The sequence below is a fragment of the Grammomys surdaster genome, unplaced genomic scaffold (genome assembly GCF_004785775.1).
Source record: "Grammomys surdaster isolate TR1022 unplaced genomic scaffold, NIH_TR_1.0 267, whole genome shotgun sequence".
Taxonomy (NCBI): domain Eukaryota; kingdom Metazoa; phylum Chordata; class Mammalia; order Rodentia; family Muridae; genus Grammomys; species Grammomys surdaster.
The window spans coordinates 3,057,797-3,084,544 of record NW_021604708.1 but is presented as its reverse complement, the minus strand read 5'-3'; the positions used below and the strand labels follow the sequence as shown (position 1 = coordinate 3,084,544).

General features: G+C 40.7%; 1 protein-coding gene across 1 annotated transcript; it reads left to right on the top strand.

Annotated features, from left to right (window-relative positions):
• Nucleotides 1–11,062: 11,062 nt before the first annotated feature.
• Nucleotides 11,063–26,118, top strand: Trim38 (tripartite motif containing 38). Its single transcript, XM_028776339.1, is given in 9 exon segments — nucleotides 11,063–11,114; nucleotides 15,288–15,476; nucleotides 15,479–15,693; nucleotides 17,370–17,379; nucleotides 18,584–18,678; nucleotides 21,679–21,915; nucleotides 22,829–22,851; nucleotides 22,951–23,069; nucleotides 25,592–26,118. Coding segments are annotated over 9 exon segments (1,467 nt in total).
• Nucleotides 26,119–26,748: the final 630 nt, after the last annotated feature.

The following is a 26,748-nucleotide window of genomic DNA, read 5'->3' as shown; positions in this document are numbered from 1 at the left end:
AATAGTTTTTTTAATTCGAGCCACCAAAACTACAAGAATCCTGGGTGCTGGGAGGTTTGACTTTGAGGAAGTGCGTGGTGCTTCAATTCTCAAGGACAGTTGGTTATCTTCCATGTACTGCAGATAATGTCCACAGATAATGAAGCTTTTGCAGATTTTGCTAGTTAAGCCACTTTTGTCTTTGATCCTCCTTCCCAAGTGCTAGAGTTAGCGACCCCCTCCTCCCCACACACCTGGTTTGTTGAGTTCCCTTTTTCTATCCTAAGTTATTTGTGTGGAGGGAAGGAGGGAAGGCTTTTGTATCAGCAAGTCGAGGGGGCAATTTGAAATTGGTTGTCTTCCACTAGAGTCCGGGAGATTAGCTCAAGTCATCAGGCTTGATGGCAAGTTCCTTTTTACTCTGATCCATCTTTCTGGCCCTGAATTTAGCTTTGTTGTTGTTCTAGTTCAACAAAATTTTAGAAAACCAATTGTCTAAGGCATTGATTTGTTATCTCAAGTACACAGGAGGCCAAAGCTAAAGGATCCTGAATTTAGGCTAGTCTAGGCTATACAGCTAGAGGCTGTTTTAAACAATTATTTGATTGGTTGTGGTGTTTTGTTTTTCAAAAAAGTTGGGTGTTGTTTAACTTTTTTTTAGTTAGCTTTATTTAGTCTTTCACATAAAGTTATTATGATCATTTGTTAATCTGTGGCAAATACTAAACTGAATACGATGCAACAAATAGGACCCCATATTGCTAATTATAAAGTACTTTTTACATTTAGTAAATGGCATTCTAAGAACACCTCAACTTCCAGAAGTGTCAGTTTCAGCTTCCCATGCTCTGTGGGCTCATTCATTTTGTTCAGAGACTGAAGGATATAGAATAATGTCGGTTATTTTTAACTCAAATTTTATGTTTGTTGGCTAGTTTAACATTCCTTCTGGGAATAGATTGCTTGTATTGTTTGTTTTTTCAGAGTAGTCTGTCTTTTTGTTCAATTTCAGGTTTTGTTAGTTTGTCTTAGATACATGTTTATTTTTATGTGTTAGTAGTTTTCCCACATCTAAGTATGTGTACTCAGTGTATGTCCTGAAAGTAGAGTTACAGATAATTGTGAACCATCATGTGGGTGTAAGGAACAGTCACTCAGGGTTCTCTACAAGAACAAGTGTTCTTAACCACTAAGCTATTTCTTCCATTGCTTCTATTGTGGTTTTTAATATAGTAGAAAAATGTGTTTTGTTTTTTAACCAGCAACATTGTACACAGTATTCTTTTTCTTCTTTTCTTTTTTTCTTTTTCTTTTAGTTGTTTGAGACAGGATTCCTCTGTGTAGCCTTGGCTGTCTTGGAATTCACTTTGTAGACCAGGCAACCTTGAACTCAAAGATCCACCTTTCTCTGCCTCTTGAGTGCCAAGATTAAAGATGTGCACCACTGCTACCCTGCTGCACATTTTGATCTTTTCTTCTCTTTATTGTCTGGCATTTTTTAAAATTTTCATGTGTGATATGTTTTATATATAATGTTTTGAATATTCTACATAAATGTTTTAATGTGTTAAATATGCATATGTCTTTAATAACTTCTAGGTCAAATAGAGAAAGGAACTCCTTAGGACCTGGTCCTGAGGCATTTTTCTAATTAGTGATTGATGGGGGAGGTATGTGGTGCCATCCCTAGCCCTGTGGTCCTGGGTTCTATAAGAAAGCAGGCCACCAAGCTATAATGAGAAAGCCAGTAAGCAGCATTCCTCCATGGCTACTGTACAGCTCCTGCCTCCAGGTTTCTGCCCTGTTTGAGATCCTGTCCTGACTCCTTTCAATGATGAACAGCAAAATGAAGGTGTACACAAAATAAACCCTTTCTCCCCAACTTGCATTTCGGTCATGGTATTTCATCGCAGAATAGAAATTGGAATTAGGACAGGAAGAGGAAAGAAGCTGTACTAACCAAGCATATGATGACATGGGAAACAAATATATTGCTGGTACTTTGCCTGGCAAATGCTGTCCTCCTTTTCTACCATGATATAAAGTCCAGCATTTATCTCTGAACTGGGTCCTTGGCATATTGGGATATGCCAATAATGAAGTATGAGGGATCTGGTGAGAGAGCTCAGTTTGTAAAGTGTTTGACTTGAAAGGGTGAGGAACCAAGTTCAATTTCCAATACTCAGGTACAAAAAGGTCTATGGCCACACTTGTAATCACTTCCTCCTCTTTACCTGTATCTTCCTGTCTCTTCCCCTCTTATGAAGAGGGTATAAGCTTGTAGATATCACTAGGTTTTAAGATATCTTCATTTTTTTCATGTAATACTCTACATATAAGCCAACCTTAAGTACTGGTCCCTTTAATGTGCCTCCTGTCAGCTTATTTCATAGACTGAGTTATGGAACCCTCAGAGGGTAGAGGCAGAGATCTTTACATCCCTACAAGTTTCTCTTACAAACTTCTGTCAAATGTTCTTAAGCCCAATCAGAAACTTTAAGAAAATCTTTGCTTTCCTACATCAGAAAATAGTTACAAAATAAGTATAAAACTTGCTTTCTATAAGCAAGTGTATATATATATATATATATATATATATATATATATATGGTATATAATATATATATATAATTTGTGAGAAAGCCAATAGATTATTCCAGAGATGTGGAAGGTTTGGTGGTTTGGATGAAAATAATTCACATAGGTTTATAAACTTGAACACTTGGTCCCCAACTGATGGAACTTTTTGGGAAGGATTAGAGGGTATGGCCTTGTTGGAGGTGTATCACTGGGAGCAGCCTCTGAGATTTTGAGAGCACACATTTCCTACTTAATGTGTATTCTCTACTCCCTACCCCCCACCCCCTAGCCCCTGCCCCCTATTTGAAGCTAGAGGTAAAGGTTTGAGCTATTGTTGCAGTGTCATGCATGCCTGCTGCCATGCTCCCTGTCATGATGATCAGGAATTCTAGTAAGCCCCCAATAAACACTTTATTCTACGAGTCAACTTTGTCATGGTCTCTTTACAGCAATGGAAAAGTCTCTGAGACAGGAGGGTCAAGTGGCTAATGGTTCCATTTAAGTTGATGTAGAAAACAGGAGAGGGAGGAAGGACGGATCAAGTTTAAGGTACAAACCAGTAATGAGACAAATCACTTATCTGAAGAGTTGAAATATAAAAACCACTTTCTTTTTAAATCAGCAAGATAGATCATTGTCAAAAAAAATTAAGCCTGATGTGGTAGAAAATACCTTCAATCTAACACTCTGTAGATTGAAGTAACCGTGTTGTAAATGCTAGGCAGGAGTACACTAGGGAGAGACTGTACATCTCCTTAGCCTATCAGACTATCGAAATGATAGATACCAAACAATAAAAATTCTCTCAGGAGTCCCAAGTTTGGAAAAGGCTGAAGCCCACAGTGCCCACCAAAGTCCAAAGCTGCCTTCCAGGAGACTTCAAACAGTTCTGAGAACTTACTGGACCACACAGACCAAAGCTTAGACCATGGTAGAGCCATACCTTGACCAGTATAGTTTAGCTCTATCTATTAATTAAACTCTTACCTGCTACTTAAGCCTAGAGTGTATGTCAGTACTCATGAACAATTGAAGGCTTCTAGATCCCTTTATTTGTTCCTCTTCGCAGTGTGGTAACAATGAATGAATCCTCCTTTCTCTGCTTTTCACTATTTCATTAATTGATATAATGAATGCAGGTGGCTGAGCCTAGTCTGTTGAGGTTTTGGGGACCCATATACTGCCCTAAGAACTCTGGAAACAACTGGGACACAAATTCCAGGCTATCCTGTGTTGTAAGGAGTTTGCCTCCTATGTCCCATCAGAGACCAAGAGATTTAAATAAAAGAGGAAGAGGATAAAACTCAAACACTGAGACAAAAATATATTTCTTGTTGCCCAGAATAAAGTGTCAGTGGAACAGTGTGGTTTGCTTTGGCTGAAGACAGGATTTCATGTAGCCCAAAGTGACATTAAACTTGCTATGTGCCCTAGGATGACTTGAGTGCCTGATCTTCCTGCCTCTCCCTCTCAAGTGCTGGAATTCCAAGCATCTGCTGCCATGCCTGATTATTTTTTTAAATAAACTTGTTAAAATATATACAGATAAAAAGGAACCAACGATCAAACTCACTTTAGAATACTTAAGACCAGTCCTCCAGATAGCAGTGGGACAGTAATAAAAGCAAACAGAATGAGGACAATGAGAGCTCAGAGACAGACTCTGTGGGACCTGAATATGTGAAAAGAAAGCAGCACCTATAACAGAAAGGCCAGACTGCAGATGGAGTCAGGAAAACTATGTCACTGAATTTCAAAGGCGGCAATCCAGTGTGTTAAATGTTTAAAAGAATAAAGCAAATTCTAGGATCCATAACATAAAGCAGTCATCCAGGAAACAAGGGGTAGGGAAGAATTTCTAAAAGCATAAGTTATGAGGCAAATTGTAATCATTTTGATTTTGGTAAAATGAGGGATTTGTGTTAAAGATTTATCCTGTTAACAAAGATATGGCTTTACTCCTACTAGAATAGTATGAAGTAACAGGTAGACAGGGTCATGGGATGTCTGCTAGTGGGAAGACATAACTTCAGAATACTCTAGGAGAGGATCCAGGAACACTTGCCAGTCTCCAGGACTTGTTTGAATTAAGACCTTCATTGAAGGGGTAGAAATGGAGGAAAGGGGTGGCTGCATACCATAGAGACACCCAGTCTGAAGTTGCGAGACTATAGCAGACATGAGGAATGCAAGCCAGTGTTGCCCTGGGCAGTACAGCCTGGGAATTCCTCTCCCCACACTCAGCTGCACCCAGATCCTTGACATCCTCAAGAAGGAATCTCAGTGTGCAGCAAAGTGAGACAAAAATTGTTGAGTTTATTAATTAAACAGAAAAACAAGGCACGTTTAAAGAGATTGAGGTGTCAGCATTCACCGAGGAACCTCCCCAAGTACCCTAGCAATAGCAATAAATGTGATGGGGGCCGGGGTTGAAGCTACCTAATCCGTGACTAAGTTTAGACAGTAGAAAGGTTGTATGTGCTGGTGTGCTTGAGTCTATTCAAAGAATTCTGTCCTTGAAGAGGAGATTGCTTAGGTATATCGTGGAGCTTGCAGGTTGAAAAGGAGGGCTAGGAGAGGAAAAGCATTGGTTACTCTTTAACAATCTCTTCTAAGTTGTTTTCTCAGACAAGCTAGTACAATTTTCTGCAGGTGGTCTAGTTAATTACGTTGAAATTCCTGGATGTCAACCAGAGAGTCTCAAAATCACAACCGGGCCCTTTCCTTCTAAGGTCACTTCTGTTTCCTAAGTAGCTACTCTGCCTCTGTCTAAAGAACATTCTGGATCATAGGAATGCGAAGCAGCATAATATCACAGTGGCAGAGACTGAGAAACTCCCAACTCCTTACTGTAGTGATACAGAAGTGTCCTCCCCAGTGGTGAAGCAAAAGAACACCGTGTCAGTTAGCCTTTGGACTCAAACGTACAGATCAAATATACATATATACATAGCGGAAGTGCAACCTATGTCAATGCGGTAGAAAAGCACAGGATTAAAGTTAAAACAGGAAGATTGGTAGAAGAGAGCATTTGATAGACACTAATTTGCCTTTCCTTTTAAAAATATCATTTAAATAATATGGTATGAAATCTGACACTTAGAAAACTTTAATATGCAGTACTTCCTTTACAGTACTGGGCATTGAACCCAGAGCTCACTGCTGAGCTACAGTCTCAGTCTTTATGTTTATTTTTTTTGTGTATTTGTACACTCCAAAGACAGCAGCAGTAAAATTGCATTTGTGTCCAGTATTTTGAGACAGGCTCCCCTAAATTGCTTAAGTAGGCCATGAACTTATGATCCTGCTGCTTCAGCCTCTCTGGCAACCAGAAGGCCTGCACTTCCAAGCCCAACTTTTAAACATCTTAATACAAACAGGCACAGAGAGACACAGCCTTGGAGATAAGGGCGACTTCTTCCTTTTCACTTCACCTTTTATTTCTTTAAACACCCTGAAGCAGATACAGTCATGTTGGCATATTTGTTTTAGCTACTTGATTTGAGTTTTTATATACCTTTCTTCCCACCCTTATTCCTTCCAGCACTCCAACACCAGGTAGGAGAAAGAAGGTTAGAGAGGAAAGGGGGCATAGGTCTCTTTAAACTACTTCCTGTTGAATTAGTTCCTTCGGGCAAGTCCAATCTTAGTCTAGTCAGGGTATCTCCAACTTCTTGTTTCGTTTCTCAACAGCAGGAGCCGGAGCAGGAACCATCAGGAGGAACAACGTCTCCTTCAGAGCACCTCCTCTATTCTTCAGAGCTCTCTCTGGCCTCTGGCATTTATACCCTCTTCATAGTCCCCAGAATTAAGCTATCTGCAGCTGGCAGAATTAAACCCCTGCCAGAGCATGCACAAGTCAAAAGTCTGCAGCTGTGGATGATCTAGGCAGCCTCATGTTTCACACCTGGAATTAAAACAAAAACATGTTTACATAATCTAAGCTTTTAAAGAAACCAAAAGTCTCACTACACAGTCAGACGCACTTAAAAGTGTGAACATTCAGTGCGCATAATTCCATTACAATATTTGGGGGGTGAAATTGGAATTCCACTCATTCTTTCACAAGGATGGTCATTTAAGTCTACCAAGCCAGAAAGGGTGGATCACATTTAGGCCCCGCCCATCCTCCTCTTGCTTCAATCTTGGGGGCACCCTCAGGTCTTGTCTCATTCTATTGCCATCTTCACTCCCAGCTATCAGTTCCAATCCAGACCTCTCAGTGTAAGCGAATCAGGGCCTATAGGCCTAGCCTCAGGCCCTTGGCTCACAGTGACCTACCAGATGATTGGACGCTGGGTCTGAGCGGACCAATCAGAAACGTCGAAAATCAAGCCTTGCTTGAGAAGCGAAGCTTAACTAACCCGGGGCGGGTCTCCAGCCTGGCTGGAGTCTGAACGCGTGCTCCCCAGGAGGCGTCTCATAAACTGCTGGAATTCTACCGTGAAATCTCACATGACAACGATTTTTCTTTTTCTTTTTTTTTATAACAAAATATGCCAAACTTCTTTTTTAGTTATTTACACAATATTTAAGTTAACAAAGCAATGGGTTTCTCTCCAACACTTCTGGATATTATACTTTGTTTTAATGCATCTCACATCTTTCCTGATTGCTGTTCGCTGGTTCTTTTCCTGCCCTCAAATAAGGCCTCTCTGCCTTCTGGCCACAACTCTATTGCCCTCCCATTCCCCCATCTTACAACCCTCCTTTCCTTACCAATCCCATTTCTAGTTTAATCACGCCCTCCCTCTGACCCCCAACACATACAAATTTAAATCTACTTTTCCTATACGAAAAACATGCACTATTTGTTTCTGGGTCTGTTTAATTTTCCTTTGGATGATTTCCTTAGCATGATTTCTGGCTCCATACATTTTCACAAGAAATAAATTCATAATCCTTTCCTTTCAGAACCTATTGTTTTGAATATTGAGTTGACGTGTGTGTGTGTGTGTGTGTGTGTGTGTGTGTGTGTGTGTGTGTGTGTTACATTCCCTCGCAGCTCATTGGACGGCACGGAGTTGAAGGTCCCCTGGATAATCGATTTGGGACTTGGTTACCTACTGCTAATCTACCTGATGGGGAAGACAGATTCAGGGTGCCACACAGACCCTGGATCTTTGCCTCCCGTCTGATACTGCCATCTATAGGAGGTTGACCACAGAGCCTTGGAACAAAATCAGAAGAGACAGTGAGATGGAGCTACTTAGTGAATCTGATTTATTATGAGAAGGCAGCAGTTCAAATCTTTTCCTGTTTGTTTGGGAGTGACTTTATTTTAGCTGGGCGTGGTATGCAGCTGTAATCCCAGCATTTGGGGAGTGGAGGTAGAACGATCAGATGTTTAAGGTCATCCTCAACTACTTAGCTGGTGTGTGGGGGTTCATAAGAGAGGAGGAGAGGATATGTGCTTTTCAGTAACTCAATAGTTTGATGATAAAGGTCGGTAATTTCGTTAAAATCCCTAGCACTTCATTCCTGAGCTTCTTAATAAGAACTCAGAATCACAACTCCAGCACACTACTTGAGGAAACGGGGAACAGAAAGATTCTCTAATCCATTTTAACCCATCTGATCATAATCAGAAATCTGTGGAGATCTGGCTCTCCCATAGAAAGGTGTAAAGGGTAGTGTTTCTCTTTCACTTTTAATCTTTAATGGACCCAGAATGTGGAGTGCACTAAAGCAGGTAGCAAGAGAACCTCTAAAACAGCAGGGACACTCAGAAAGTGGCTAACAACTGTCAATTAGGGAGTCAAATCGTTGGGATGAACACCTTAACTTGATTAAAGAACATAAATACTACACGTGTTTACAGTGGGTTCCTATCGTTAACATTGCTAATACTTAATGATTTTTTTTTCCTATACTGGTCTCACTATGTAGATGTGGCTGTCCTGGAATTCACTATGTAGACCAGGCTGGCCTCAAACCCACAGAGATCTGCCTGCCTCTGCCTCCAAGAGGGAGTAAAGGTGCATCTCATCATGGCCAGCTATTAATGACCTTTCCTGCTTGCCTTATATCTGTGAGAGATATGTGATCCATGTAATTGTTGTGTGTGAAATACTTTTGTTGTTCTTAGGTGCATTTATGCATTTTTTCTTCTCCTTTCTTGTTTTTGGATTTTAACTTTCCTTTTTATTTTTTATTTTTTGGTATCTTAGATAGACATTACTTACCTGAGAGTCTCTTCTTTGTTTCTGTAGGCATTTATTGGTAAACATTTTCTTATTACTGGTATCCTTGCACCTTGTAGATTTTAATATATTGTTTTCATTGTCATTCATCACAAAGTATTTTCTAATTTTTCCTTAGTGATTTTACTATTTAGGCTATTGACTATTCAGGAATATGTAATTTAATTAGCATGTCTGTTTATAGAGTTACACTTTCTTTCCTGTTATTGATTTTCCATTCGACTGTGACCAGAGAATATACAATGGATAATCTCAATCTTTCTATAGCTATGGATACTTGCTCTATGGTCATCCAAATGGTCTATTCTGAGGAACGGTCTGGGCACACTTGAAAATAGGGATGGAACATTCCACAGATAGAGCTTCTGGTTCTTAGAGTCCTAGGGTGCCTTCGATTTCATTACTGATCTTCCACCTGCTTACTGGATCCATTATTGAAAGTAGAGGATTGAAGTCTCTCACTTCCCATTATTAACTTCACTCCTTTCAGTTTTGTTCAGGAATGTTTGGCTCGGCTGTTAGGGGCATATATATATGTATATAATGTGTATGTATATAATGGTATGTTTTCTTGATGAATTGATGTTTTTCTAATTATATAATGCTATACATAATCTCTTGTGACCATGCTTTTCATGTGATTTATTTTGTCTGTTTTTGACAGCTATTCTGGTTCTCTTTGTGGTACTGTGTGTGCCATGTCTTTCCCATCCACTAATTCATCCTATTTCTTTTTCCTAGCCTAATCCATGTCACTGGCAGGCAGTATAAAATCACATTATTTTATTTATTCAGTCATATAACCTTTAAAACGCATTAGCATTTAGTATAGTTGCTGATAAAGTGAGATTTGTATCTTTCATTTTGCTATGCATATATATGTAGATAAATTGCTACAGTGGTAAATATATATTAACATGTTGATTATTTATATATAGCTATTTATTCTCTTATTTTCTTCCATTACTGGTTTACTTTGTGACCGATAGATATTTTCTTACATATCATTTCAATTTTTAAAAGTTATTCATTTTTAAATGTGTTATTGTTAATATGCACTATTATTACATTATTATTAATTATGCATTATTATTACATGTGTGGGCACATGTGCTCATGACACATGCGTGGCAGCCAGGAGACATTAATTCCAGCATTTTCTGCTACTCTTTGCCACATTGAGCTGTTATCTACACGGGATGGTTAATCTTTATTGTCAACTTGACTGGCTTTAGAATCACTATGGAAACTACTAAGAGTGTTTCCTGAGAGCTTAACTGAGGAAGGAAGACGCGGCCTGAGTTTGGCTGACACTATTCCTTGGGCTGGAGTCTCAAGACTGGACGAAATGAGAGGAATGAGGCAAGCACCAGCAGTTTGTTTCCTGCAATGCACACAGTGCCTTTCCCTCAAGTGTGGACTGCACCTGCCTTAAACTATGAGCTGAAATAAATCCTTTCCTAAAGTGGCTTCTGTCTGGTATTTTGTCAAGACAATGAGAGTAGTAGCTAATACATCACCCATAACATGCTGTGCACGGCATACATCACCACACAGAGCACACTAACCATACCACATCACACACGCATCAGCTGCACAGATATACACACACACCTTTTCAAGTACGCGGTTAACACTAGTCTGAAAGTTACTCTTTCACTTAACATATGCTAGAAACTGTTATAGACATTTGTGATTCATGGGTGAATGTTATTGATTAAAAAATCATACCCATGTGGATTTTTCGTAATAAAAAGTCAATGAAAAGTGTCACAGAATTTAAAAAAAAAAAGGGAGTAGGGGAGGGAAATGAGAAGGATTGAGAACAACAGAGGGGTGCAGTTTTAAACAGTTAGAAGGAGAAGGGACTCCTCAAGCAGGCAAGGCAAAATTTATCAAGGCTATCTGAGGCTGACTCTTCCTCACAGAGAGCACACTCAATCCCAAGTGGGACTTTTGTTAAAGAGCTCCTACTGACCCTTCTCCATTCCTAGTGTCTGTACTACTGCATCTCCAGCTCAGAGGACCACATCCAGTTTCCCTGCTGAATACCTTGGATTCCTCTATTGGAGACGCTCTCACTGGTGTTTATCTAAGTTATTGCTGTGATGAAGCACCATGACCAAAGCAGCTTGGGGAGGAAAGTGTTTATTTGGCTGACTACTTCTACTACATTGTAGTTGTGCCTCAGCACTGATATGGTCTCAGTACTTCACAGTGCTGAAGAGTCTACTGTTGAGGTGGGAAGGTAGGAACCTGTCTAACATTTGCTTATAGCCTGAGTTGGGACAGTGGCTGGGATGAACTCCATGCACCCATTGCAACCTGAGGAGGACCCAGCACTGAGCACAAGTAACTATCATGATTATTGCTTTGGGGGACTCCAGAGTCCAAGGTTAACGCATACTCCATTCTATGCCCTCAGCCTCCTTTACCGGCACCTTTGAACCATTGTACATGCTTATTACTTAAGCAAGCAGGAACAGTATTTGCATACTTGCTCCATTAACCTTCGACTACAAATGTGGTCAGGCCTTGTTTGAATATGAATGAATGATTCATTTCCCTCCTTTCTATAATTCTATCTTACTTAGTGAAATCACTCTTGCTTGGATTTTGGAATAGAGAGGCTGAGTCTGACACCCTCTCCTCCAGCCTTTTCTCTGTCAAACACTGAGCACACTGGCATGTAGGTATCCCAGAGTGAGTGTTCTGACTATCTCCGCAGTAGTGGCTGCTGTTCCCTGGTCTATAGTCCTGTGTCTGATAATTGAACTGTATTCGTGTCCTGCAGAGAAGTGGTAAGGAGTAAAAGGGAATGCCCCAGCATGACAAACACAGCTGACTGGCTTGAAGAAATTTTATGATGTCAATGATCCACTGTGATAACCTCCCCTTTACATTACTGCCACCAAAGCAGTTATGAATCGATAAGCCACCTCATAATGCCAATGAAACAACACAGTTTTAGAAACCTTCGGAGTCTCAAGAGGGTTGGAAGTAAAAGCAGATATATCTCACAACAGAGCATATCTGGCCCTTCTGCACTCTTCTGGCTGGGTCACAAGAAAGTTTTGAACCTTGTCTCTAATTTGTTCCTTGTGTTAAGTACTTTATACACAGTTCCCTTTGTTCCCTTTTTTAAAAAAGATAAAAAGGTTCAAAAGACCAGAGCAACTTCATTGGCTATCCCTTGGCCTCCCACAGTGCTTTCAGCTGACTCAGCAGAGATTCCTGGGTTTCTGGAAGTGGCAAGTGCTCAGCAGAGCAGGATCCATGATTGTCTCCCTGGAGATGCAGGCCTGTGCATGCTGGAGGGAAGATTGTTATATGTGTGACTAATATGTGGATTGGTGCATGAAATTGAAATATATATATATATATATATATATATATATATATGTACAAGCATCCACGCTAGCGCCAGCTGCAGATTCTGCTCGCATTCCCAGCCATCCACCCCCTGTGGTTAGCTATCACAAATCCCTGTAAGTAGTGGCAAACTCAAAACTCTTGTAATTTATCAGTCAGAATTATATCAGTAAATTCTCAACCCACAAAACACCCACACAAAGAACTTAAAACTCAATTGATATAAACCCAAGCTACACACCTAGATGGGGCAAATGCACCCTACTTATTATTTAATCATCATCTAAGAAATCCCCAATACTTATGGCTCCCAGGACTGCGTAGTTCTGGCTCCTTTTCCTCTCCTATAGGTTCCATCTTTTCTCCTGATCTCTGTCTCCCTCTCTGTGCTTTCTAACTCTCTGACCGCCTTCTTTTTCCACTGCCTAGATAAGGCTCTAGCCTTATCTTGTGCCTGCCCTCACTTGCATACAGACAGCAATCCACAGGGTGGGACTTCAGTGGAAAGTGTTGCCTCCAAATAACAGAGTCCTCTCCCCTACAGCTCTGGAAAGATTCAGGACTTGGCCAGCTCTCACATTGGCATCTGCTTTTGCTTCTTGAATGGCACAAGCAATCTCAGAAAATCCAGAATACAGGTGAATGAAGCTTAGGTCAGGCCAGGCTGCTGAAGCCTTTGAAGTGGTCAGGGGAGCCCCTTTGCCAGGAATGTGATGTCCATTGCAAGAAGACCCAGCTATAGCCCATGGGGTCAGTATCCTCCCTTCAGAAGAAATCCTTTGTGGCTCTGTGTCTTGGTTTTAAGAGAAAGGCAGCCTGTTTGGCAAATTCAGTTGAACTTCTGTTTTAATTCTCTGTCTCTGTCTCTGTCTCTCTGTCTCTCTGTCTCTCTCTCTCTGTCTCTCTCTCTGTCTCTCTCTCTGTCTCTCTCTCTCTCTCTCTCTCTCTGTGTGTGTGTGTGTGTGTGCGCGTGCGTGCGTGTGTGTGTGTGTGTGTGTGTGTGTGTGTGTAGAACCAGGATGGTTCTCAGAAGTAGCTGCCATCTTAGTACAGGAAGCAAAAAGTTCTTCTCTTAGCCTTCTACTTCCTTTGGTTGTCAGTGTCCTCCTGGGACATATCAGAACTATAGACTACATATCAGAACTGAAGTCTGGCCTCCTTCCCACTTTCTCTGTAGCGTAGGCTCTGACATGACACTCCCTGAGTTCACATCACCTGAACTTCTAGGAACAGGTTCCAGTCTAGAGAATCCCCTGATTCTTAAGGAATGTTGCTCCCCCTCTCCCCTTCTCAGTCCTCTTTCCAGTTCTCTTGGCACCAGAAGAAACCAATCCTTGGCAAGGCATGGTGGCACAGACTTCTGTAACTCCAGAAGGCAAAGACAAACAGATTAACTCATGTACCAAATCAGATTGATAGGCATAGAGGGTTTTCGGTTTGGTTTGGTTTTTGTTGGTTTCTTTGTTTCTTTGTTTTTGCAGTCAGGGCTATGTAGCCATGTCTCAAATAACAGACAAGAAATCCCACCAATAGATCAATTTTGATTGCCTCAGTTATATTTGTCATCCTCCTGTTTGTCTCTACTTATATTTTATTGTCAAGATATCTTGTGATCTTTAGGAGTAGTGGTTTAAGAAAGATTTAATTTTTTTTAGTCTGTCTGGAACCTTCCATTGACCACCTGAAAGTTTCAAACAGTCATAAAGTTTGCAAACTATTTTGTTAGATATTAAGAGAGTGACACTTGGTTCCTTCCTGGTCCCATTTGATTGGAGTACTCTAAGATAAGCCTATCTTTCAAACTATGATGTTTTCATGTAGATAAAAGACAGATGAGATTTGTGTCTTGATTCATTCAGTCAGCCTATATCTTTTCTTTAGAGAATTGAAGCCATTAATATTTAAAGTTATTGAAATGTATGTATTGATTGCAGTCTTTGTGCTGATTTTGGTTTTGTGTTCTTAGTGATATCTTGGGTTTTAACAATTATAGTTTTGTAGTTCTTTGTACCATCTCTGGGCTATGCTCACTCCTCTGTTCAGTCCCAAATATTACTTCCTATATTTTCTTTAGGTTTAATGTGCTGGCTACATACATTTTAGGCTGTTTATATCATCTATGGCAAACAGGTTTGTTGTGTATATTAATCTAAGTTGACTGGCATGGTCTTTTAAGACTTAGAACATACTGCTCTAGGCCTTTCTGGCTTTCAAAGTTCTCATTGAGTAATCAGCTGTTATTTTGATTTTTTTTTAATATGTGACTTGTGTCTCTTTTTTGTAGCTTTCAATACATCTTTTTTTTTGTTTTAACTATAGAACATGGGGATTTTCTTTTCTGATCTTGTCTCTTTTGGTGTTCTGTGTACTTCTTGGATCTAAATGATTATGTCTTTCCTTAGTTTGGGAAAGTTTCCTTCTATGATCACACTGAAGATATATCTGGTCTATGTCATCTACCTAGGATTCTCCTCCCTTATTTATTCCTATAATTAGATGGTTTGGTCATTTCTTGGTGGCCTACATTTCCTGTGTGTTCCTTTTCTGTGTTTTTATTTTTATAATCTTATGTCATGTCTTCTTGATCCTCTGCCTTCTCTTCAAGTCCTGGTATTTTATCTTCTACTTGATTCATCCTACTCGGAAGGCTTTTTTGGTGGGGAGGGGGAAGGTTTCTAGTAGAGTTATTGGGTTTTTCATGGGAATAGGGAAATTTTCATATTCTCTAGCTGAGTTCAACTTCTGAGAGGAAGCTATCTTGCCTCTGCCATTCTCAGCACTTGACACAAGGGGACACTGGACAAAAATGGACTGTTCTATATCTGGGCTATCATGTAGTCACCAGCTGCATGTGACAATTAGGAAAATAGAATGTGAGCGATAAAACTGAAAAACTGTACTTTAAAATGATCAAACTTTTATTAGGTTGAACGTAAATGGCCACAGGGGATAGTGGCTATTATGTAAACACAATGAGATATTTATGTGTCTTCTCAATTCTAATCAGTTTCTCTTTTCTAGAGACTACAAACCTCTAAACCCAGTAGCCATCCATTGATTGTATTTAAGTTTAGGTGAGGTGTACACCTACCACTGTGGAAAACATTTCTCTACTTCTGATTCTTCTGATTGCTACATTTGGAACCTTCTCAGGAAAAGGCATAGCCTCAGACTTTAGCATGATGAAGATAAGAAAGGTCACTTCTTACTCCATCTGCAAGGCCATGATGTCTCACCCAATGAGCATCAACTGTGGACACAGCTACTGCAAATCCTGCATTCAGAGCTATAATTGCAGTTTTAGCCCAAAGACAGGATGGAAGATGCTGGGGTGTCCTTTGTGTAGAACCTCAGGCCCAACAAGGAGCAAGAAACCATAATTGATATGATCAAGGGAATGGAAGACCAGGATCATGACCTGGTGTGTGAGGAACATGAAAAGAAGCTCAGTCGCTTTTGTGAAGATGACTGTCAGCTCCTCTGCTGGTGCTGTTATTGGGAGGATCGGCACAAAGGTCATAGCTTGGTTGATGTGAAAAATGTGTACCAGAACTACAAGGTAAGAATTATGGTTGACGGCCTCTATAAGTGTCCAGTCTAATGATCTCTATAAGATAAGAATTGCTATGTAATAAAGACCCATGTTCAGTCCCCAGCACCCACATCAAAAGCATGGCTACACCTTGTCTGAAACCTTAGTGTTGGAAGGAGCAAAGACAAAAGGATCAATGGGACTTGCTGTCCAGCATCTTACCTCTAAGTCCAGTGTGAAACCCAGCCACAAAAGAACAAGGCTGAGAGACAGAACAGGACAACCACTGTCTTCTGGCCTCTGTGTGTATGCACAAGCATGGGCACTCCTATACATGTGCATGCATATAATTATATCTCTCCTTCCTGAACACCTCTCTTTTTCATACATTCACACACACATACACACACACACACACACACACACACACACACACCATATCATACTATCACTACCACCACCACCACCAACGATAACAACAACAACAACCAAGATTGTAGAAGGAGAGACTCCACATGCAAAGTCATACCACAGGAACTTCCTCATCATCATTACCAAGGCAAGAAGCACTGTAAAGATAAGGGAGGTAATGACATAGGACTGACTCCAGACTCTTCCCATCACTTCTGATTCTTAATCCTAGACCAAGTGGTACCTACTATGTTCATTAGGAAGTTTATTTGGAAAGTAAAGGGTCAGAGGCACCGAGAAGATCTGGTACTGTAAAATAAAAACATCAAGGGGAAATTTCAATTATCTTCATAAGGAAGAGTGTGAGAAAGCAGGTTCAAACAAGATTCCAGAAGAGTCAAAGATTTGAAAATAAATGCTTGTGGTAAGTTACGCAGTGGGAGGTATGCCATGACCCATACATCCTCCTTTGAGAGCACAGGGCCTTCTGCTCTGACACAGTAAGAGACATGGTCAGTCTTGCTGGTTTGAGATGGTTTTATTGTGTTTTGTTTTGATGCAATATGATTTTTAAGACAGTGTCTTTCTACATTTCGGTGGCTATCCTGATACTCACTATGTAGTTCGGACTGGCCTTGAACTCACAGAGATCTGCCTGCCTCTGGCCCCAAGTGCTGTGATCAAAGGCATACACCACCACACTTGGCTGCTGTCTTGATCCTCGTCTATTTTTCTGGCTCCCAGGAGAACTTACTAAGTGGGCTCCTCATGCTCTATTCTGTAAAGCAGGCATGGTCTCATATAAAGGCCTCAAGTCTTCCGTAAGGATGGCTCAGTGCCAATTGCCACTCAGCACACTCGGCTCCCTTCAGCCTCCCTCCAACAGCTGCAGTGCAGAAATTTCTATTTGAATGATTTAGAAAAAAATGGAGCAAGGCAGGATGACAGTTACCCTCCACAGATTCCGACTGCCAGGGTGAAACATCAGCCTGGCACTCAACAGACAGATAACTGTGCTGATTCGCTTAAAGTTTTCCCATCTTGTTATCCCTATCTGTACACAAACATGATAGCATCCGAATCCTCAGAGCATATGCTGGGAGTTCTGTTTGCTTTATGAGTATTAAAGTCTATAAAGTTTAGAACAGCATGTGACACATAATAATGGCAATATTTTGTTTTTCTAAATCAGTCACAGACTCTTTTGGAGGATCTCTTGGAAATTAACACGTACACACCTGTGGAGTTACAAAGGGCGGAAGTCATTTTTTTTTTATCTTTTATCATTACAGGCAATTTCTGGTAGCCTCAAATTGTTCCAAGTGAAAATATAAGAAGCCATGTTAAGAATTAATCTGGGGGCTTGGGGGAGTAGCTGGACAAGGACACTAATTCCTTTAAGTTGGTTTCTTGATGACATCCTCCAGACCCCTCTTCTCTCCAAACTCTAATAACTTCACTTAGTATCCTGGACTTTTCTTTGCAACTTACACATAATATATACTGTGGTGGTTTGAATATGCTTAGCCCAGGGAGTGGTACAATAAGGTGATGTGGCCTTGTTGGAGGAAGTCTATTATTGTGGGTGTGGGCTTTAAGACCCTCATCCTAGCTGCTTGGAAGCAAGTCTTCTTCTGTTTGACTTGAGTACAAACTGTAGAACTCTTAGCTCCTCCACCACCATACCTGCCTAGATGCTGCCATTCTCCCACCTTGGTGATAATGGATTGAATTTCTGAACCTGTAAGCCAGCCCCAATTTAATGTTGTTCTTATAAAAGTTGCCTTGGTCATGGTGTCTCTTCACAGCAATAGAAACCCTAACTAAGACACATATAGAGTTCCAGATGTGTCCAACATCTCAGTATTGGCTATGTTTGGTTCAGCACACTATTTTATAAACTCTTCCTGCAAATAGCTGTGGCAGTCTATAACAACTTTCCCCAAGTGACATGGTTTGGCAAATGACACTGGAGTCTCAGTTTTACACTTGAGACTCCCAATTACCCCTCCTAAGGTGAGTTATTTGACCCCTTTCTAAACCTCATTTTCCACAGCACAGCAAAGATGTTAAGCATCCTACCAATTGCCCAGAATTGCTAAGGCAATTAGTAACTTACCACATACAAAACCCTCAGCATGCACTCTGAGAGATATCTGAAGAGCTCAATGGCTATTCATTGTAATTTTATCACATTTTGGAATGCTGAGATTCATTTTAAGTGCCTAATGGAGAATCAAATTGAGGGTGAAGGATATAGCTCAGTTGGTTGTGTGCTTGCTTAGCTTTCAAAAAGCCCTGAGTTCAATGTTTGCCAATACTGTGTAAAACAGGATACAGTGATATATGTCTGTTTTTTGTCACTCAGAAGGTGAAGGCAGGAAGTTCAAGGTCATCTTAGGATACGTAGTGAGTTCAAGATCATTTTGGTCCTCGTCAGACCCTGTTTCAAAATGTAAACAAGATTGATAAAAATTGATTTTACTCACTCAAATTTTTCTTTCAGGAAAAACTGCAAACACCGTGACAAAATTTCATGAACTCCAAGAGAATCTTGAAGTTCAAATACATTTCATAACAAGCCAAATAAATGCCTGGAAGGTTAGAGTCTGAGTTCAGTGGTGTTGAATGTTTTTCTGTAGTGAGTCTAGGCATAGTGGAAGACAGGGACAAATACAGGGATGGCTGTCTCCTGCCAGTGCCAGCTTCAGCACTTCCCCAGCAGCCTAGCAGGCTGGCACTTGCCACGGCAGCACTTTCCCCTTCCCTCTCAGCCACCCCTTCCACCTGACCCTCCCAGAAAGGTGGCCAGAGCCAAAGGCCACCAATCCTCACTCTAATAGCACCCACATCCTGGGAAGAATACTATCAGTTTGAGAACAGATAAACAAACACAGCGCAGCAGTCTCCATGCCTCCTGAAGCTGGTACCCTCTCTGATGGACAGCCAAACACTCCCCAACACAGGTGGCTTATGGCCTTGGGAAAAGCAAAAACCATACATCCTTTGAGATAAATCATGCCAATTAAGAGTTCCCAGGCAGCTGTGACTGGTTTGTAAAAACATTATAGCTTCCCTTATCCACCGCTTCCCTCTCACTTTTGTAATCTGCTTGTATATATTCCCTACACTCCTAGATACCGGGCTGCAACTTCACTTTGTGCAACTTGTGGTCCAAACCTGGGTTTGAAATAAAGGGCTCTTATGCATCTGTACAGCAGATATGGTAATTCTTTGAGATCTCTTGGAGGTCCCGAGACCTGGGCATTACAAATACATGGGAAACCTAAAGAAGAGAGCACTGCTTTCATGTCCTAGATGTTTACATCTGTGAAACTTTGTCACCAAGTTCTTCCTTCTGCCAATAGTAACTGGCTGGGATTTCTGATGATTTTGTCAAAAGCTAAACTGGCTTCTCAGTTTCTTTGGACTTAGACTTGTCTTTATGAAATCAACTTGTTAGCACTGCACTTGAGTGTAATGTACCAACATCCAACCCTTTGTCTCATGCTTACTTTACATTCTAGGACGTATGTAAACATCCATCTTTTCTTTGTGGCCAAGACTTTCACTCTTTCTTTAAAAAAAGATTTTATTCAAAAAAAAAAAAAAAGAATGTATATGGGTTTGTGAAATACAGGTACCCAAGGATGCCAGAAGAGTGTACCAGATCTGGAGCTAACTGGACAGGTCCTCTCTAAGAACAGTACTTACTCTTAACCATTGTGCCATCTTTCCAGTCCTAAGACTTTCATCTTTAAAACTGCATGCTACTTATTTACTCTGTGGCACATTTTGTTTCACATATTAACTGCATTAGTCTGGTACTCTGGTGTCACCACTCTAGAGGCAGTGGAACATGGACTTTATTTAGAGGATCAGATAATTTTTATTCTGAGGATTAACCAAGGTCTTATGAGCAGAGTTCACATGCATTCAAGCTTTATACAATCACAAGGACAAGGTGTGCCTGGAAACACTATCTGAATAGCAATAGTAAGATAATGGGTAATCTGGAGTAAACCCACTCCTGTTTACTACACCTGAGAGGGGCATGAAAGTACAGTCCAAGAACAGCCCTGTACTTTGCAAGGCTAAGGCCACCAGACTTGTCCAGTTTTCTTGGAGTTTTTTGACAAGCACACATAATTGTTATAATACAGCTTCAGTCATGGGTCATGTTCCAACCCTCAGACATCAACATTCTGACTAGCTGTGTTTGTCTGAATCCAGATGTTAGCTTCACCAGGTGAGAAACCAACCTTTGAGAGAATTCATCAAGCAGGATCACCCCAGGCTGAGTATAACGAGGGCAGTAAAAGAAACCTATGTGACTTCTAAAGCCCATGCATTGTGCTATAAAACCTGCACACTACAGATGCAGGATCTCATAGGGCTTCAGCCTATTTCCATGGCTTCTTGAAGAGGCTGCCCACATATCTGAAGTACATTCTTTCTAGAAGTATCTAAATTATCCATTACTTAAAAAAAAAAAGAAAGGCATAACTTTACTCTTAGTCATGGTAGAAGAGGTTTATCATAGATACGAGGAAGAATATAGCCAAAGACACCTGGGAGAGTCCAGCGTGAGTATGATCCTGAGCCAGGCCATGTGAGAAGATGGGGAAGGAGAGAATCAGGAAAATAAAGGGTAGACACAAAGAGCCAGGTAACCAAAATGGCTGGATTCTATAGAGGGCAGCCCACCCCCCTCGGCTGGAGAAGTTTAGAGTAGGGAATGGATATACCAGCCACATCCTGTAACTGGTAAAGACCAAGGGATTCTGGGAGATTCTGGCAGCCAAGTCTGCCTTGATATATTGATAAATAAGCACCTCAGCCATTCATCCTGGGTTTGAGACCAATTACTACACAGTCAATTTCCACAGCTAGTGCCATTTCTTCCTTCTGCTTCCTTTGCATATGGATGTTTAACTTGAACTTCCAAAGCATGTAAAAAAAATGTGTATCTTTTTATAGCTGATAAAGTATTTGAACAATGCCCTCCTTCTATAATTCAAGTTTCCCAGGTTCCTATCCCATGTTTCTTCCATATCTTAGTTGAACCAGAAGAAAATTAATCAGTAGTTAAATCTCTCCCCACACCTCTGACTGTCAAGTAAGAACTTCTGGCACTTGTCCAGCTTGAGTGGCTCATTGTGAGTTTATCAGTGTAGCTGACCCTGCTTGTGGGGGTTAGGGAGTGGGGGAGGTATTACACATATAGCATAAAACTTGCTTTTAGCCATTAGCAGCCGCAATTGATTACAGGTGAGGACACTAAGGACATTGTTGCTGTTGTGTAACCGTCTCCATCATATTCACTTTCAGAACAGTTTCCTACTCTTCAAATTGAAACAGGAACTGTCCACTCTTCCTGTCTCCCAGGGCCTGGTAATCACTGTGATTTCTGTGTCTCCAAAATTTACCACTGCTAGTGCTTTGTGTAAATAGAAGTATTAGTTCCCAAGTTTTGAGCTTATTTCAGTTAGCAGGATGTCATCAAGCTTCCTCCTTGTATTTTATCTATTTGCTTGTCAATTCAAAGATAGGCATGTTCCTATGCTTTGAGTATTTTGTTCTTGTTGTTGTTGACTCCAGGATGCCATAGAGGATTGAAGGCAAACAATCAAATCTAACTTTAAGAATCTCCAGAGTTTTCTACAGGAAGAAGAGAAGTTTTATCTTTGGAAATTGGAGAATGAGGAAAAACAGACGCTTGTTGCAGCTAAAGGGCAGCGAGGTCAATACACAGCAGATGTATGATATGAGAGATCTGAGTGCCAAGTTCAGGAGCTGGAGGCAAAACGTCAGGGCTCAGCCCAGAAATTGCAACAGGTGAGGCTGTGTGCTGAAGTAGGGACAGAAGGCAGGTGATTCTGACAGGAGGAGGGGTTTGGTAAGGAAGCATGGAGATTGGCGAGGCCTGTCTCCACTGAGAATGGCAGTAATATGGGTATGGAAAATTTGGGTTCATATTCGGGAAGCATCAGGATGACTTCCACTAGTCTACAGGATCCTTTAGTTCAATTAGAAAGCATAACTTACTCTGGGTGAACATGGAATTACAAAAAGGGGCGTGATTACTGCTATCCTGCTCACATTAGCTCATTCGCTGAGGTATCTTTCAGACTTATTCTTAAAATATGCTTTCAAGTGACAGATGGTGACAGTGTAGACATATAAGAGAATAATAACTACTCAGTGATCTGCTTATAGTGTCCCTAATCCAGAACTTACTTACAGCTGAATGACTGATATATCCATCCCATCGAGATAAATAACTGGAGCTCTGACTTCTTTCTCAGCTGGTGCTGCTCGTTATGCTTAAGGTTGAGAATGTGGCCTATATGTTCCACTTCTCTGTGGTATATGCTTAGCCCAGTCTTAGGAGCTGTGTGTAGATTTACCACTAGAGACTTGTGTTATAGGTTATTTCTAACAAGAATTCTCTGTGAAGGAAATTTAGTCACTGGAAGCAGTCCTTGCCAGAGGAAGAATGAGCCCAGCTCTTGGTTTTTATTTTAAACAGCCCTTGTTGTAGGAGCTTCAACAATGGTGGAACAGGCTCCCCTTTTATGACAGACTGGGTTGTAAACATTCCTCAGTGTCTATTACATGGAAGGATAGATGTTTCTTACTTCTTCATTGATAGGAGTGTATTCAGAGAGTAGTTGTACATGGAAAACTCTATGTAACTGATGTAGAACTGATGTAAATATAATAACCTTTTGGTTTTTTTTTTCCATAGGACATGAAAAACATTTTGTGCAGGTAAGTCCTGCAAGAATACCCCAAAGAAGGACTGGGGTCTATATAGAAAGCTGACTGGAAGGTAACATTGAGAAAAGCCCTACCTTTTGCTTCTCCTAGGTGCGAGGCTGTGAAGCTAAGCCTGCTGAAGGCTGATTCCCTGGAGGTTCACACTAGATGTAATGTGTCTGAGCTTTACTTTGATGTGAAGACGGTATTAAGATGTTACCAAGCTAGCGGTGCGGACTTAGGGATCCCTACATGCTACAGCTGGGAGAATCTTAAGCAGGAGCCAGGCTCATCTCCAGCTGCAACATTTATTCCCTTATTACTTTTTTACAGTTATCTGTCGGTATCAGCACAAATGTTTAGACTGTAGTTATGGATTATGCCAGTTTAGTAGAGTGGTGGTTGTGTGTTCTTCCCCGAGATTCATGATGTCACTGGCATGGAGTAGTTGGCTAGATTTCCAGTACCAGGAATTGTTTCTCTGTTGTTGAGTGCATCTTAAGTCCAGTTAGAGAACTGTTGGTTACCTTCAAAGTATGTGTGCCACTACTACACACATATGAAAGCTTACATGACATCTTCTGGTGCTATGAAAGCTAGTTCTTAGAGAGAAAGCAGTCAGGTCAGTTCCAAACTGGGTGACTCTGAGTCCGTGTCTGAAGTAATGGTGCCTTCAGCAATAGGGACTTATCTTCCATATCTGGGGGACAACAAAGGACAATAGTAATAAGTTGTGTGTTTTGGAAATCTCTTGGACAACCCTGAACAACAGCTCAAAGAGGACTTCTCATGTCTAGTGTTAGTGTTTTTGCTAGATCTTCTATGGCTCTTGGAGGAAGTATTGTCAGTCCCAATGAAGAAAGTTCACTTAAACTATGTGTGTATACATACAGAATTACTTGTGTGGTTTTTTATATGTGGGGTTTTCAAAATATAAAGATAATTGATATTACAATTTCTTATGATTCATTCAGACTTCTTTACTGTTATTTTACTACCCTTCTTCTGTATTTATATCCCTCATCCCTCCCCAAAAAGCCCCCTTTCCTATTTCTCCAACCAGATCACTTATACACTATTATTTATTTCCCTCTCTATTGTTCCCTAATGCCCCATCCCAGAAATGGTCCATTTTTGCCTTTCCTGGTTTCTGCGGTTACTCCAGGATATGTACTCACTTCTGAAGATCTGGTTGTTCACTTATCTTTTGAGACTGTTTCACACTCTTGCTTTCTAGTATTTAGCATGCTTGGCATCCTATGCACACAGCTCCCTTTACAGACCCTTCAAAGTCCTGCTTCCATTATGCCATAATCTCTGCAGGCAATTCCAGTCTCTCAGTTTCTCCATGTGAAGAAAAAAAAAATAGGTCACTCTGACTGTGGGCAGCATCATAACAGGGACTGGAGATTAGAAACAAAGAACAAAGAAGAAGGAGAAAAGCAAACCCAGTACAGGCCTTCCTTCCTCTGCTCCCTGGTCAGTGCAAGGGACCAAAGTATTCCCATAGACACGCCTTTCCACTAGGATGTGCTGCATTCTTTTGAACTTTGGAGCAAGATAAAATTCCCCCACCCCCTTACGTTGCTTTTCGTCAGATATTTGGTCACAGTAAGGAACTGTGTTTACTGTACAGTTACAGTAAGTAACTGACATTCAATGTTTATTGTGAATAGTTCTGATTCATAGAGCAATGTTAGCAAGGCAGGTGTTAGTCTTAGTTACTTTGTCTGATGCTTAAATAAAACACCATGACCAGGGCAAAGTTAAAAAAGAAGACATTTAATTTAGTGCTTATGGTTTCACGGGTTAGAGTTCATGATGGCAGATCAAGGGCATGGTGGCTGGAATAGCTGAGAGCTTACATCTTCTTGATCTGCAAGTAGGAGGCAGAGAGGGAGACTGAGAATGGCTGAAGTCTTTTGAAACTTCAAAGTCTGTCCCCAGTGGCAAAGCTCCTCCAACAAGGCCACTCCTCCTAATCCTTCCCAAAGAGTTCCACTAACTGGGGGCAAACCATTCAAATATATGAGTATATGGGAGCCATTCTCACTCAAAGTACCACAGTAGTATGTAGTATACTGGGAATAGTTTTAGGGACTTTTCTCAATAACGAAGGAACATGTTAGAGACAAAACTTAAGTGCTACTGCTCCCGATGAATAAGCTTTATGCTCTGTTCTGTTACTCGGTGCTTGCTACGTCCTACAGCTTCTGGCCACGATTACTAAATTCAAATACCTCCAGCCAATAACAGTTTGGGAAAATTGTTTTGTTTCTCTTTTCCATGGTGATGTTTTTTGTTTGTGCTTTCTGTTTATTTGTGTTTTTTTTCTTGAGATAGTGTTTATGTAAAATGTAGTTGCAAACAAAGAGGGGAAGGTTGCCCCATGATTAATGTCAGCAGTCCTAAAAGTTCTGAATCAGGAGAGTTTGGGGCAGAACAGGAACCAGAGTAACTCTAAGTAGTTCTGATCCTTGGCATCTCTGAATGACCCATGATGCTGGTGGTCGAGATGCGGGTATTGATGATATTATTGCCATTGGTTACTGGGCATGAACCATATCCCAGACAACAATAACTCATTTAACTCTCTTCATGGTTTACAGTGATTTTTTTTACAGGCACTTTATACATAGTTTGCATAGCTAGGACTTACATGTTGAAATCATGCCCAGATATAATCAGAGTTTTGTCTTTGTAAAGTATTATATTTGTAACTCTTAAAAGACTGGTTATGGTTGTTTTATAGTCAGTGTGATCCTGGACCCCAGCACAACCCATCTTGACTTAGCTCTGTCTAAAAGTGGAAGACTAGTGACTTGCAAAAGATGCCACAGCAATCTTCAGGCTTCTGCCAAGAGGTTTTATGGTTTACCCTGTGTCCTGGGCTGTGAGGGCTTTACTTCAGGAAGATATTACTTTGAAGTCTCCATCGAGAAAGCAACCAGTTGGGATGTCGGAGTCTGTTTAGAGAATGTGCCGAGGGGCTTTAACATGAAGAAGGAGTCTGAGTTTGGATTCTGGACCATCAAGATGTCTGAAGAGGATGGCCTTGAAGCTCTCACTTCTACCCCAACTCTTCTCCTTCATCTGAGTAAAAATCCCCAGCTTGTGGGAGTTTTTGTAGACTATGAGGCTGGAGTTGTATCGTTTTACTGTGTAACTACTGGCTTCCATATCTTCACCTTCCCCAAGGCTTCTTTCTGGAATACTCTGAGGTCCATTTTCCATGTTTATCAACATTCTCCTTTGTTCCTGCCTGCCATAAATAATTAAGGAAAGAGGTCCCTATGCCTTAAGTAGCGTCATAGAAAATTTATAAATCCCACAAGGCAGAAACTTTGTTTTTCTTCACTGCTGTTCCAATGCTTCTAATAAACTTCCAATAAATGTGCACTGAATTAGTAACCCTTTCAAATGTGTTGAATATTGAATGATTCAAAACATACTGCACAGTCCCTGTGTTCGGACAAAGAATCTGAAGATAATTATTGTTTTCTGTTTATAGTGAGCACAGCTAAATTAAATCATTAGAAGTTAGAAGACCCACTTTTAATTTAGGCCACATCTCCTGCTGGAAGCCTATATAAAAGACATAGAAGAAGGAAGTTTGTTCTCTTTTTCTTTCTTCCTTTCTTTCTGTCCCTCCCTCCCTCCCTCCCTTCCCCCCTCTCTCTTTCTCTTTCTTTCTTTCTTTCTTTCTTTCTTTCTTTCTTTCTTTCTTTCTTTCTTTCTTTCCTTCCTTCCTTCCTTCCTTCCTTCCTTCCTTCCTTCCTTCCTTCCCTGCTTGCTTCAGGTCTCTCTGGCATATCCATTCCTTCACTGGCAGTTGAGCAGATTTCAATGTATCTTGAAGACCAACAGAAATATTCAGCTTTATTGTACTGAACAATACTGGATTTTTGG